The sequence below is a fragment of the Manacus vitellinus genome, unplaced genomic scaffold (assembly GCF_001715985.3).
Source record: "Manacus vitellinus isolate BGI_N305 unplaced genomic scaffold, ASM171598v3 scaffold_6_pilon, whole genome shotgun sequence".
NCBI classification, from domain to species: Eukaryota; Metazoa; Chordata; class Aves; order Passeriformes; family Pipridae; genus Manacus; species Manacus vitellinus.
The window spans coordinates 6,908,814-6,924,823 of record NW_021940750.1 but is presented as its reverse complement, the minus strand read 5'-3'; the positions used below and the strand labels follow the sequence as shown (position 1 = coordinate 6,924,823).

At 41.9% G+C, this 16,010-nt stretch overlaps 1 protein-coding gene across 9 annotated transcripts in view; it reads right to left on the bottom strand.

The window, feature by feature from the left end:
• The window catches only part of DPF3 (double PHD fingers 3), a 125,998-nt gene that overhangs the window by 66,242 nt on the left and 43,746 nt on the right, over nt 1–16,010 (bottom strand). For all 9 annotated transcript variants that reach the window (XR_001921953.2, XR_001921954.2, XR_001921955.2 and 6 more), the window contains exon 3: nt 15,552–15,659. Coding sequence is in view for 6 of the 9 variants with exons in the window: in XM_025896072.1 (XP_025751857.1) it covers nt 15,552–15,659 (108 nt within the window). In the remaining 3 variants the exon portion in view is untranslated. The remainder of the gene's footprint in view (nt 1–15,551; nt 15,660–16,010) is intronic.

The window sequence follows — 16,010 nt, the reverse complement described above, 5'->3', positions numbered from 1 at the left end:
TGTTCTAGATGGGCTTACAATGCACCAGGACTTTTGCAGCATCAGGCAGCACTGTAGGCAACACTGAGGGACAGAAGGAGGGTAACTGATACAATTTGTAGAAAATTCCTAAGTAAAAAGCCTATTCCTTTGGGCTTTGCATCACCCTAACAGGGCTTCTGGTCTGTTTGGAATAAGATAATAACTTGGGCTACCTATCTGCAAGTGGTCATATAGAATAATTCACACAGATAGATGATGGGCTTTTTGATCCATCCAAAGAACCAGAATCTGATAATTACCAGACAGCAATCAGCAAACACCAGTTCCCCCACACCACACAGCTGGGACAGTCGCCCCACACTGCACATTCTGCAAAGGGTAACAGGAGTAGACCACCACTGAAAACAACTGTACTATATGTGACAGAACTGAATAAAAACACTTGTACCAAATGCAAACTCATACATAAATCATGTGTAAAGCCAGCCATGCCAACTTCACTGCAAATTCTGTGAGATTCTGCATAGCTTCTCTTCCTTATCGAGGACAATGGAGGGGATACCTCTAGTAACAGATAAATCTCTGTAATGCAGTTATCTCTCAGCTGCAGTGCACAAGCATCCCAATTAATTCAGTCCAGGCCTAGCAGAGCCGGCACTAAGCCAGAGCTGATAAACCTGCCAAAGCCAATCTGAGTCCTGCAGTGATTCTTGGGAACCTGCTCTGTGCTTTCTGGTGCTCTGAGGGGGTTTATGTGCTCAGCTCTGGCTGGCTCCATATGGTGTGGCAGCCCATTAACAAGGCCTTTCTAACACTGAAAGTCCTGGGGAGCAGGCAGAGACACCCAGTCACCTCTGAAGGCACCAGCAAAGGTGCAGTAGGGCTTCTTAGCACCGCTCAGCCGGATTACAGGTGTCCTGGTCCTGATCCTGCATGTGGGAAGTCAGTGCTCCGTATGCCAGGAGGCCTGGGAAGCAGGACAGCCACACTCACACAGCGCGGTGTCTGAGGGTCAGCCTCGCCAAGCAGAGCTATTTCAGCATCCCTGGCTCGGTGAATACTGAACCTGTATAAACCAATGAAGAACAGAAAGGCCACAGCAAAGTAGCAATGTTTTTAGGATAGGGAGCAACCGCCCCAGATGCTACCCTTGGCATCATGCTGTCCCACCAAGTGATCCTGGGCCAAATTCTAACAGAGATACCCTTGCTTTTCCATAATCTGTCAAATGGAGATAGTCTTCACCTATCCTCTGGGGTTTGGTAAAGCTTGTTTAATATTCATAATCATTCAGGCATTCAAATAAAGTGCACCAAAAATGCAAGGTGCTCCTACAGGGTCTCACAAAGACATATTTAAACAAATTTTCTTTCCAGACAAGAAAAACACTGAAAAAGTAAGACTATTTCCAGAGATACCAGATTGGAGTGGTCAATTCACAAATTCCAAAAAATGAAAATAATATTTACTCATATGTTAAGACGCATCTGACTGATGAAGCTATAGAAGTGAAAAATGTTATTATAAGAAGAAAGGCTTGTAATAGAAAAATGGCATGAGATGCCAGTAGGTATCCTTTCAGAAATGGGAAAGAACAAAGCAAATTATCTCTGAGATGCTCAGATCTCTTGCCACAAAAAGGCAAGCAATTCCAAGAGGCCTATAAAGGGTTTAGACAAAAAGGTGAACTCTAGAATTAATAACAGAATGGTAAACAGGAAGATTAATGGCACCAGAGAAAATGCAGATGGTGAAGCTGAGCCTGCAGGCTCAGCAAGACTCTGAATAGGGAGGGGGGAAAAGGCAAGGTGTAAACAAGGTGACCTTCAAAGCCACGGGAATGCCTGCCAACAGGCCAGCCAGAGGGCATCCCGAGACACAGATGTGCCATCTGGGGTAGGCTGTCTCATGACAACCTGAACAAGATTTGTCTTTTTCAGATTTTGCAGGGAGGCAAAATGTGTAGTGGCAGAAAATATTACCATTCATTCAAAAGAAGTACAATTAAATGCACAGGTTATAAAAGAATGCTATCCATTTTGTAAAGAAAATACAAAAGAATTCCCTGAATATCCCCACTCAGAAAGATCTTGTGCCCACTTGTAAAGCCTGCTCATGTAAGATGAGGGGGAGGAGAAACTGGTTTTCACCAAACAAATGTTTTCCTTGAGGGTTTATTCTTTAGGTTTATGGCAAAAAGGAAAAAAAAAACCAAAACACAAAACAACACCTCAGCAGCTACTGCAAAGCAGCTCTTTAAACCCATGATGGTATAAATCTCCCCCATCTTGGCATAAGTCTGTTCACTCCAGATGGCACATTTGGGTTGAAAGCAGGTAAAGATTTCTCAGGGAGCTCTCTATGTCCAGTATTTGCTTTTACAGAGCTCCCTTTCTCTGTCTCAGAGCTTAGTTGGTCCCTGTGTGGCTGAGAAATTTCAGTTATTTGCCTACAGTAAAAAGTGGGAGACAGAAACCTCCTACCACTGTTCTGCAGGGGAGCCTGGCTCTTTCACGCCTGATGCTTAGATCATTGTGATCAAAAAATTAAAAAGTAAATGCAGTCACTCATTTTTTTAAAATACATCAATCAAACAACACAGTGCTACGGGGAACGATGCTATCCTCAATAAGCCTTCTACAAATTAAGCCAAACATGATCTGCTATGATATCCGGAGGCAAGAATTCTAGGGGAAAACAGAATAAGCAAGAACAGTACAGCTCACTGTAGGAAAAAAGCTGACCCTAGTTACAGGAGTCCAGCGGGCAGTGTATTCACACACCTCTTTTCCTTTCAGCCTCACTCAAAGTACGTAAAATCTGAGTATTTCGGGCAAAAACAGTCCCATATGAGTTCAGTGCTGAAACTGGCTAATTCAGTACTAAGTGTACAAGCAGACATATCTGAATGTGTTTTATTCTGATGGGCTGCATACCCAATGAAGATATTGTCATGACCTCTGGTTTCACAGTAGGAACCATAGGTGCTGGATGAGGTCAGGCAGCCTGTGCAAAGCCTGCACAGCTCAGTGCTGTTGCATCAAGCAGGCTTGACTTAAGCAAGCTTGCAATTGCTGACAGCAGCTGCCATCATGGCTCTGGGCATCAGTACATACCTTTATCCAGGAAGTCCCATCATATGGCTCTGCTGATTGCCTTTTGATTAGAAGAGGAATGGAGAGATGAAGTACACAGCTGAAAACGCTAATGTGGCAGTGAGGAAGAAATCAGGAAGAACAAGGGAGAAAAACAGCAAGATAGAGGGACACTACTCTATTCCTTCTCATCTGCTGCAGCAAACTAGGGCATGCTTCTTGTGAAAACTGCCACAGAAAAGTCTGAAAAATGGAAGCTCTGGGCCTTGAATTATGTCTTTTCAATCTCTCTCCTTTCTCCTCTCTGCTAACAGAGAAACATTGTATACTCCTAGGTCCTGATAATATACATTTTCACACCTTACAAAACACAGTGACAATAGATGATAATGGGGAAGAGGAAGAGAGAGCAAATGCAAGGGGAAAACAAAGTGAAATAGAGAATAGTTGCTGTTCTCTCCTTTCCTCCTCCTCAGCTTTCTTTTCCCTTTGTTCATCTAACATTGAGCCAAACTGAGCCAAAAGGAGCTGCCATGCTGGGCTACAAGATTGATGGCTGCAGGCAGACTACACAGTGAAGAGACGGATGACTGGTCATTTCCCGCGATGCACTGAAAAACATCCATCCTTGCAGCCATGCTGAGCCCATTTGTGCTCCTTTTGAAAAGAGAGATAAACACAGGCAGCCAGAGGCACCTGACTGTCCTTCTCCCTCAGAAGGACACAGCTACAGTCCTCTGGGTTCCTTGAGAAGGTCGCTCTGTCCATCCCTGAACATCTGGCTGTGGGATTTGCTAACTCTCTCTCTCCCCCAGCAATCATCCATCTATTAGAGCACAGTGCAGGTTGGAAGAAAACGGTGAAGAGAATGGTGTGACAACCTCATCAATCTACCGCTACACGTTTGGCTATTTAGTTTTCTTTACACTATTCCTAAATGTGAGGGGCGACAGGGGGAAGAGAATTGCTACTGGTATGAAGGAGGGAATTGTGGAAATGGCAATATGGATTGGAGTGAGTCCTTATGACTATTAAAATGTTGTGCATGTACTAAAGCAGTAGGGAACTAATTAAGATTCAGGATTGAAAGGCAAAACAAAAAAGTTGGATGCACTCTTGTTCCATCTGTAGCACTTGCTGAGAGTTCAGATATACTTGGGGCAACCTCTTTAGGAGAGAGAGGTTTGTTGTTTTTTTTTTTATTTTGCCCACTCAGATATTAACAGAAAGCTCCCTGGAAGAATATACTGTAAGTATATTTATAATGCCAGCCCTGGTATAGCAGCTTCAGAGGCACAAAGCACTTAATCCTGAGTCCTTTCTATTTAGTTAATAGTGTCTTTGTTGCTGATACTGTCCTGGTCTATAGCAGGGCTCACAGATACAGCCTCTGTGTTACCAGTTCTCCTGCTGCGCTGCTACCTCACTTAAGCAATGAGCATTACATGGCAGATGTATCCATAGCATCACTTACAAATTAGCATCACTCCAGAAATTCTTGTAACCATGAACCTCACTTTGTCAGAGTAGCACGTATCTGTAACTGTGTCATTCACAGACATTGCACCCAGGAAATCATGAGAAGATAAAAGCATTCACCATCCCTCAAAAACACAAAGAAATTACTTGCTCCAAGTGTTTAAATGTAGTTTTAGCACTCTATCTGAGCCAGCTTTGAAAATTTGTCTTTTATTCCTATCATGCAATGCTCTTTATTTTAGTCCAGCAAAAAAAAGCATTTTCACTATGGATCTGTAGGACATGCACAGGATATTAATCATGACCATATGTTTTCCTGATATATCAACCCCATACTTGCTGAGAGTAATCACATGCATTCAGAAGGGCATAATTTCCATCAAGAGGAGTAAAGTTTTCATCCTTTCTCCTACATCAAGAACCATAGCTTTAGCTGGTGGAAATTGCTGCTCGCTGTAGTCTTTAATAGGACTGCCTATCTACAACAGCTAAGGTCCTACCACTAAATTACCTGGCTTGTTTAAGGGGAACCATGCTCCAAGTGCACCCTAAGTGAGACCTCTGGTCTAGAAGACATTGCACAGAAAAGCAATTTCTATTCCAATATACATTGCATTAACTCTCCTTCCCCCAAAGAGTTCATTATTAGGAATGGATGCCATGGCAAACATTAATGGTGTCATAATCCTGAAGCATAAACTACCTGTAATAAACTATTAGTCAATCAAATGCAAAATGCAGGGAATATTGAAATGAATCATAATCTATCAAAAACACAGTTAATATCTCTCAGGTACAAGATGATTATGAGGCTGTAAAATGTTTACTCCAAAGAATGGGAATGACAGACTGAAGACTTCTACCAGGGAAGGTAGTGGGAGGTACAGAGATGTGGGAGGGGAAGCCATCATGGTCCCCATTCTACTTTCAGCAATTCTATAAAGCTTGGCATGCAGGATTTCAACCTGAATGTTATATTGCCATTTATTGCTCATTCTGTTATATTATGCACCAGAAAAATAACTCCTATAAATATTATAATATTTCATACTGTAAAACGATTTAATTAGCTATGTGCCAGGAGAAAAATAAAATATAGCAAATGTTTTTTAAAATAATACTTTAATGTAATTATATTTCTTTGCTTATTTTTTTAATACTTTCTTTTATAAAGCAGTGCTTAGATTCTACTATACTACTGACCTAGTAGACCAGTGACTGTAATGGGCTCTATTTTACAGGATGCTGAGTACCAAACCTGCAAGTCTGGTCCAGCCCGGTACTTTACATGTGGATTTAATTTTAAGCATGTGACAAGTCACATTAATTACTAAATGATCACTCATGTTCTTAAAGCCCATGTGCAGGTGCCTTCCTTTGCTGGGGTTAGACAGCTTGGCATCTTACGAGACTAAGCCCTGGGGACTTGATCCTATAAACCCTTTTTCATGTGATTACCAGGGAACTCCCAGAATTACTCACATGAACACAGAAAATAGATGCAGTGAATTAGATTAAAAATACCCATTTCCTAGAATCTTGTGTCCAGTACTTGCATGTAAACTGTACTTGTGCCTCACAAAAACCCTTTTGACGATGCAGGTTATCCTTTTTCAGGCACTGTTACTGGCTATACCTAAAAAAGTGGCAGTAGGTTTGCCAGCAAAGCTGTTCAGGTTCAGTTTTAGCTCCAAGACTCCTACAGGGCACGTGGCCTCCTGTCCGCTCCTCCCCTGTGCTGGGGAGCTGACGAGTTGTGCCTTGGGGGAAACAGATCCGCTGGGTTCCAGCATTTCCCCAGGCACCATCCCCTGGTGCTTCCCCAGCTGTTCTCGTTGCCCTTTCTCCTGATAAGTCCTGAGCTTACTTGTACTCCCTTCATTTTCAGTTAAATGTTTATTTCATAAATAAGTAATCCTGATGGTTACTCACAAACATCAATGTTAACTTCATAGTAAAGGGGATAAATCCCACAGCATTTTACCTCTCCAGTAGAATAATGTGTCTCCTAGAGACACAGCATTCATAGTCAGGCCTTGGCATCTTAAGAGGCACATGCTTAAAGACCCCTTCCCAAAGATTCATCCTAGCAGCCAGATGTAGGTCAAACACACAGTAGCCAAGAAAAGCAAAAGAGCAAAACAATGGGCTGGATCACACAGAAAGGGTGGTGGCACCACAAGTAAGCTCTCTCTCAAGCAGCCCAGGTATTTCAAGCCAATGCCATCTCAGCTGCCTGAGCCCTCACATCTTGCAGATCGAGCCCCAGGAGATGACCTGCAGTCACACTGCAGAGGCCCCGAGGAGATCAACAGCACTCCTTCCATTTAATGGCCTACTGTAGTGACCGAAACATTTTTCAGAACAGCCTGGCTCCAAAGTCATCATAACTCTATTTTCACAAATTTACTAAATACAGCTGAGATGACACACCAGTAGAAAAATTACCTCTAAGTGGCTGCATTGTTTCCAAAATCACAACAGCCTTGTGTCTGTGGGACACTGCACATGCAGCCTACGTTGCTATTCTCAGTGATGAGACCCAGAAAACTCAGAAAGATAGATTTAATTGTTTCCAAAATTGCCTTATCTTGTTCAGTTGCTACTGCTGCCTTAGCCTGATGATTAGAGCCAGAGGGGTTTGGCTTCAGTGGGCTTTTGATCAAAACCCAGAGAGGTTCCAAAGCCCAGTAGCTTCTCCATGCATCTCTCTCCTAATTATGCAAACTGGCTCAGCCACACAAGAACCAGGAGTAATCCCAGGTGATTCATACAAGCCATTTTAGCTAAACAACACAGTTCTCCTGGTAAAACTGTGAATATAAAATACATGTAGTGGCCTGTTCCAGATGCCACAAATAAAAGAGAAACTATTTACACAAAGTTAATCCTGTAAATTCCACCAACATGACTGTAGAGTTAAGCAGTAGAAATAATTTTTTTGTTTTCTTGACTGGACTATTTATAGAATATTATTTGCTTTTCCGAAATCTTTTATTTCCATAACTGCAAAATCATGACATTCCATTGGGGGGAAAATACACATTTACTCACAGTCACTGAGCTGAATTAGTCTAAGAATTTGCAGCTTATCATGTGTAACAACACCCAGCAATACTGGTATATGATTCGAAGGAGAAGTTACCACAGCACCAGCAGCCAAGACATATGGAAGTCCAGCTCACCAGTGGCCAAAACAAAGCAAGAAGAGTTACACTCTGCAAAACTTGAGATATCTTTCTAGCAATTACATAGCACAGCCAGCATTGCAAAAGCTGGCTCAACAATTCACCTATGGTGAGTCTCTTTATTTGTATATATGAGTGTGTAACAAATTACTTGTTTTTCATCACCATCTCAGTACACATAAGCCCAGGTTGTGCAGCAGAGCTGGCACACTTTCATACCAGTTTTGCAAGGCTTCATGCTGATGGCTAAAACATTTAATGCTGGCACTTAAAAGGCTTGGCAAATGACATGATTTATTCATTCATTCCTTTTTATTTTACTTTAAAGGTCTCACATACCCTTCCCAAACTCTCTGAAAGTATTTATTAAATATCTGTTAGGCACCTCTCTGAGATAGACAAATAAGATCAATGCTTTAGCACCTCCATTTTAGATGCTGAGAAACTGAGAGAAAAAGACATTCCAGGTACTGCATAGTCCTGTGTGGGGCACAGGTGATGCAAGTATGTGATAGTGTGGTACGACTTGAAATGCAGACGTGGGCACCTCTACCACAGACTGGCAACAGGACAAAGATATTTCACTGCAGGACTTCGTCATGATTCTGTGTCAGTGAATACATGCAGAAAGGAACAGGTTCTCTGGTATTTTTAGTGCCATGTAAGAAAAGCAAAGCAAACCTTACCTGGCCAGAGATTTGGACCAGCAAAGGTCCCTATTGTAGGAAGAATTTAAGGTGGTGGATGAGATGGAATAGATTTTCGTTAAATGTATGTGTAATAGAAAGAAGCTAATTCACAAGGAGGTCCCACACTGATGCGTTTTCTCTTGGTGACAGAAAGTCACTTTTTCTAACCCAAGCCATAGTTGGATGTATAAGTGCCTTAGAGCAGCAGCTCTTGCCTGTGGTGCCATGGCCTGCTGTGAAGACAAGATTAGGGGAGAATTGCAGCCTACTGTTTCGATTCAGTAGCACTGATGGATTCATCTGTAAGCTGCAGGCTTAGCTGATGAATAAACACCTACTTAAATTTAGGCTGAAAGCCCAAAAGAAAAGGCCCAGCAGAAATTAGTATTTATTTTGGTATAAGAAAACAGCAAAGAAAAAAACCCAACACCTTCTGGCATCCCTGCTCCCTGATTTGGATTCACACTGTAAAGCTTAATTTTATTTCCAAGTGCTATGGAAATGTGACATACCTAGCTACATGATAGACCAGACTCAGGACTCTGCATGGCCAGCGTGCAGATGTGCTCAGTAACACATTGAAGGGGAACTGAAAACCATTCACTCTCCCTGTCACAAAAAGTTAAAGTTTTTTTTGTTTTGTTCTGCATGAGGTGGCAAATATAAAGATGGGTGAGGATGGGTGAGAATGAGATCTACTCTGTGCTCAACCAGAAACGATAGGATCCATGTGGAAACACTCAGTAAAATTCTTTGACATAGATCACGCAGCTTCTTCAGGTGGGGAGGTTGTCATCAGCTGCACTCTGCAATGCGGAGTTACTTGACCTTTGACCCAATGTTTGCCTGATGCTTGACCCAAACACACGGCTGGGCTGGCGCTTTGGCAGCGCCCACCCCAACCAAATCCTGTTCCTAACCAACAACAATTCAAGAACAGACCGCTCCTGCCGCGGAAGAAGCTCTGGGAAGCCGGCCCATGGAGCATCCCGGCCGCTCGCCCCCGCCGCCCCGCGCCCTCCGCGCCGGGGCTCCCTTTGCCGCGCCCTCTGCTGGCCCCGCCGCCACACTGCAGCGAGGGAGCCGCGGCTCGGCAGAGCCGCTTCCAGCCCCACCGCGGCCGCTCACCGGGCACGTCCCACCGGGGCCGGGATCGGCGCGGTGGAGGGGGGAGGTCACAAGATCAGTGATATTTTAAAGTACCGAAGAACGTATTATAAATAGACGAGGGAGGGTTTGGGTTTTTTTAACACAAGGTACTCCAGAATGTAAAGTACTTGAATAAAAGGCAGATTTTAAACGACATTTTAATTTCAAGGTTTTGGAGGGCCGAGAGCAAAACTCCTAGAAGTTGCAAACAGGCTGTTAAATTCCATCTTACGTCAGGAATCCAGACCAAGTCATCAGAGAAAGAATCCTGTTCCTGTCAGGTCAGCTCCGCCCCAAACACAGGGTTCATGATTGCAAATGTTAATAAAAGACATGAACAATTAAAAAAAAATACAATAAGCTCTACACGAAAAGGATCTGTGGTAAATTCACATCTGCAGAAATCTGTCAGAAGTCTGAACAACTGATAGATTCATATAGCCTCCTTCAGCAATATTGTATCCCATTCATCTGCATGTTACAGACGTACGCTTATTTGGCAACAGAACTGTTCTACCAGTTATGATCCTAAGATGGTCTTAGTGGACCTCAAAGAGGAGCCACAGGCAGGTTTGATACGACTACAACCTTTAATTACAAAGAAGTTTCAATATATATCAAAGATCAGGAAAACTTTTTGTTAAGAAAAGATGTGCCTCTCCTTACAGTGTTCATAGCAAAACAACAGTGCTGGCTTGTAGTACAGTACAAGAACTAACATGTGATTGCGTAGAAAGTGCTGAAATCGAAAGTGAAACTACTCAATATTAATTGGCCTGAGAAAAAAATATAAAAGTAAATTCTCATGAAATTAAGTGGTTTGGATTAGTTTTAGGCTCTAATATCTCTGAATGACACTGAGCAACATGGGAAAGAAAAATAATACGAGACACAGGAGAACTGAGGTCCTTCTATGTTCTTGAGTTCAATTTCCAGCTGTACCACAAACCTCCAGTGTAACTGTCATAGATATACATAATAAACAGTATAACTGTTTATTATCTTTGTCGCTCATTTCTCCATTTCGGAATCAAAGTACTTCCTTCACTATATTTTGTATATCTGGACGGTAAGATCTGCTATAGTATATGACTATAGCAGAGAGCATAAGAAAACTTCACAACAATCCTTGGGATGATGATCTAACATGCTGCTCGAGTCTCTAGATGCTATCATATAAGTGATACTACTGCAAATTCTGTTCTTTGCTTTTTAATGTTATCTTAACTTTCTCTTGGTGAAGTGCCCCATCTTAAAGAGCACAGACCTCCACAGACATGCTGAGCATCTTCCACAAGAGCTGGGGGCACTCTTCACTTCCCAGGAGACACAGAGTACCTTGTACAATCAGTCACAGTCTCTACAAAGTAAATTGAGATGGTTTAAAGAGATAATAGCTTATCTGTAAGGATTCTGTTCATTCATCCACAAGCACACTCACCTAGGTACACCCCATATGCCAGATTAAAAACAGATCAGACATTGTTCAACTGGATCTAAAAATCTTTTATCAGTACTTGCCTCAAACAATTCTACCATGGCTCATAATAGCAAATGAAAAATACTTTTGTTTACTTTTACCCTTCAACAGCCAATAAAAAAATACATTTCAGTAGCTCAGCTGACCACTAGACTGCCCAGACACAAGTAACAAGATAGACACTAGTGTAGGACACCAGCTCATTCTCAGCACAGCAGTAGCACACACAAACTCTACTCAACACCCTTCAAGTGGGTGGGAAGGCTGCCCGCTATGAAACCTCACTGTTGGCTCTCAGCCCAAAACCAAAGGACAGCAGTAAACTGAGACAAGAGCTTTCCAGTCATATTCCTTACACTCACAGAGCATGTGAAATAGAAGCCCTGTGTGCACGTATGTACGTACCTATATTTAGCCACCTTGTAAAACTGAAGTAGGACACTACCAATTTAAATTCCACCAGAGTTTTTGGGCATACTCATCCTATCTATTCTCATCTGCATAGCTGCAAAGCTTGGGTAATACCTGACTGTCAGCAGGGCTTACTGTAGGTAATACCACTTCCACAATTTTGATAGCTGACCCAACACAGAATCATAATACCACCCAGCACCAAAAAAACACTAAGTATATAGGACAAGGATCAGTTAAGATTTCAAGGGGCCTTGGGTCTAATCAGAGATCAGTCTTCCATTTCTAACTCTCCTCTTTCCAACTGCTGAGATATTACTGAGGGCCAGAACCCTACTGCTTGCCTTTGCAGTACCTGCAGTTCACAGTGGTGGTAGAGTTAAAAATTCTCCTCCTTTTTCCATTCCACTGGAAGAACAGGCTATCCAGCCCAACCCTCTCTCTCCCCCATTCCCAGACTCACAGACTTCCCACACACAAGAGCCCAGCTCTGCTCTTGCTCTTTTACTGGGCAGGGGAACAGCCAGCTGAGTGAATGTGGAGGCATGAGCTGCTTACGGCCTTCCCACTGCTCTGTGCTGAAGTGCTGTGCAAATATCACTGCTCAGTTCTGCAGAGAATCAGGTTTGCCCATACTCAGTTGAACAGAAGTCTGTTTGCATGAATATTATGAGAGCATCAACACCTAATGACTTTAGAACTCTGTATCTAGGGAATCACAGTATTAGCAACATGTCAATATATTGCCCATGACCTGGAATATGTTTCAAATCTGTACCAGTATTCATAGGAGTATTGACTAGTATGCTATAATGGCTCATGTAACAGCTCCTATCCATTACAACGATGAGCCCTTGGCTACACTTAAGCCATAATGCTTGGTTCTGAGGATATGAATATAACACTGAAAGATGAAGACCAGGCCATGTGAAAGTGTCAGGCATACTTAGTGAAATTCATGAAGATCTGGTTGTAATTTTAACTGTATTGTCACTGAAGTTATTATCATAAGTAAGTTTTGGCAATACTTTATTTCTCCCACATATCTGTTGCATATGCCACTGGATGGGACGGAGGGTGCTTAGAAATAGCACTAACATGAACATTGCTACACTCTTGATCAAACCACTTTACTAGGGCAATCCTTGCACGTAACTCTGAGTAGAGTGGCAGATGAAAATAGACATCTAAAGGCTGCCTCAGCAACATCTATTCCAGTGTTCACATCTTTACAACTTTGGCTGTAACTAGTCTTAAAACCAAACACTTCCATTTGAAACCAAATATAAGCAACAGATAAGGACAACAAAAGCATCATGTTCTATTAAGAAGCAGGCATCAACTGATCCCAGGAAAAACATAATAGTGAACCTTGCATTTTACAAAAAAACAGCAGGAGTTGGAGCAGAATTATTTTCTTCATTAGGTTTTGGTATTACCAAATGTGAAACTCTCACTCACTGACTGTTGTCATGCACTACCTAAACCTGCAAAAGTAGGTTATAACTATAAATGCTATAGTATTACTAAATGATTTATTGTACCCTTAAACTGCTACCAAGACAATAGTTTGATTCTACTTACTGATCAGCTCATGACTAGCTATGACTTACCAAAACAAAAATCCTGTGTGTTTCCTGAATTATGTAGGTGTCTTGAACTTTTGGACACAACTTATTGCTATAATAAGCCACTCCAAAAGCTCAGATGCAGTCCAAGCAAGTATTCACACCCCTGCTGCCAACCCCATTGACTGCTGTATTGGCAACTTTTGGAGTTAAGATCCCTTTCAATGTTTGTTACAGTGGCTGTCTTAAGAGAAGCATTTCTACACAGCCAACAAATGTAACACACAATACGACTAAGGTTTAGCCCAAATTTGACATTGTAGAATTGCACTGCCTGCATATGTTATATAACAATTATAAATATATAAAAAATACATAAACAATTTCACAGCCTCCTATATAAAAATCAGCTATTTGCATATTAAATGAGCACAAGCACTCTCTAGCTGCTGAGAACAGCTCTAACTCACGACTAGGATGCCCAAGCCCTAGGGGAGTGAAACTATGCAACATTTAGATTAGATTTCTTTCAAATGTATTTTACATGTCCTACAGTTGTCTTCTCTGTGCATTTTAAGGAATCTTAGATTTCCACATCTTTGCCCCACACAGTCATCTGATATTTAACCAAGGACTTAAGAGGTCAACATTAGGTAGCTTCCTAGGTTCAGCATTAGGTTTTACCACAGTGTTCCCCTCCAAAATGTACAGTATTTCTGCTCTCCATGTTGAAAATAAATTACACTATCTTTCTCCCAAATTTTCAAAAGCTACCCTTAAATGGAGATCAAATGTTTTCCACAGGTTTTATACTTTCAAATCGGAGAAGGGGAAAATCCCACTTTTGGCTAGTGAGCCTATTCTGGATATGCACAGATGGAGTGAAATTATTTTGTGGTGTAACTGATAAGGAAAGTTACTCACTAGATAGAAATTGGTTGGAAAATAGATTTAAATGGCAGAGCAATATAACTCACCTTATTTGGTTGCCACGGGCAAAGCAACAAAAGTAGCACTCCTGAGATGCAGAGGAGATGTTTATAGCAGGGAAAACAACACAGAGACAGACATGCTGAGGTCTCTTTATCTGATAACTTTGTGGTAATTGCCTTTCATGCCCTGTGGCATGTAGGATGCACTAATTTGGCATTCAGTGAATACAGCAAAGAAATGTAATGCAAACAAAAAAGAGTGAAACTCTACCCTACTGTTTTACCTTATAAAATTATCAAGCTGCAGCGGTGCTGGCATCATCACAAAGTCTGAGGTAGGCACTTCTATGAGCCAACATCATCCTTTTCCTAGAGTCCAGTCTCATTTTCATCAATGTACATGACTGATTTCATCAGTTCTTTCCAAGCAGCTCTGCTGTGAGGTCTAGTTCTATTTGCTGACCAAGATTTTGCCCTTGGTTTGAACCCCAGCTGAGTGGTTACAGGGATTTCTTCCACTTGTCCAACTGTCCACTGATGTCTCTTATATTGAAGGTAGGGAGTCTTCAAAAACTATTTCTACCAGAATCAACAGGAATTTTGTCTCTGATTTTAATGGATTTATAATTTGTCTCTGCTGCCCCTTCCTGTCCCTTCACCAACTACTGTGTAGAAGTAAAGTCATCAGTATTGCTGAGCATAGCTCAGTTCCCAGGCACCTTCTTTTGTCAAACAGGTTTTTTTAATATTCTTAATATACATTTGGGGAGTTTCTCCTGTACTTTTTATACTGGCAGTGTGTCACCTCTTTAAAACCACATACAGCTGTGAGTACATGTGTTCCCTCTTTCTCATAATGGCTGACCCCAGAGACAGCAAGCCTTTATTACTAACTGCAGGGAAGAATGCACAACACTACGCTCTACCTGACACAGCTGTAGCTTCTCAACATCTGCTTTACAGTCAATCATTCAGCATCCAGACTCATCACTTCCCATAGTTTAATTGTGGGAGAAGAATACCAAGGACAAGAAGAATGAAAGAATAATGGACAAAGGTACACATACAGACCTACACAAATACACAAATACACAAATGTGGCGTACGTTCACTAATTTCTATTATTTGCTTTTTATAATCTGGCCACATCCCTTCTCCCCAGCCCCATTAAGAAAAATCTTATCAATGTACTCTTACACACACACAGTGGTCTTTTTCACAAAGATTAGGTGGCAGATGCCAGAGTGAGACTTTGTATTAATAATGTGCAGAGGAAATAATTAGTAATACATTGATCCTTTACATCCTTATGAATTGCTAATAGAAGCCAAGATTCACCCCTACAGAAGGTAAATTCAGCTCCCATTGCATTCAATACAAGCTGTACACATTTCTGTAAGAGATGAGTTGCATGCAGAGGGTTTGGTTGTTATTGTGACAGCAAATCAAGTAAGACACAACAGATGCAATGAGAAATGGTTGGAGAGGGGCAAAGATAAAGTCCAAGGTCTAAATGCCAGGTTTGCATGTATGCCAGCTGCTCTGCAGTGCAGGAGAGAAAGGCAAACAAATACTTACCAGGTTTAATTTCCAGCAGCTTCAGCCTTGAATCCTCAGGGGGATGCAAACGCCTCTTTTTGCGCCAGCAACGTGCTGGGTATGTGTACAGCTGACCTGGGGCCAGGCCTGAAGATTAAAGGCAAAAAATTAATCACATTTCAGTTTGTAAACCACAAGCACTGTCTCTAGCATCTTTGTTCTTGCCCTTCCAGCATCTCCTTGTTGGAGGGTTCAATCCTGCAAATCATGAGGCAGAACTACCCACTCAAGGCATCCAGTGCTCCTGAGGCTCCTCAGCACCTCTTGGGATCAGGCCTACAGAGAATCTAAGTTTCACTTAGACACTTCACTCAGCTCACTGAAACCAAAGCTGCACATAAATAATTTGTTATTTCTTCAGGGTAAATAGAATTTCAGACTCTCTTGGGTCACAAGGGCGATGCCTCCTCCACGGGCACAGAAGGCCCCTTGGGAGAG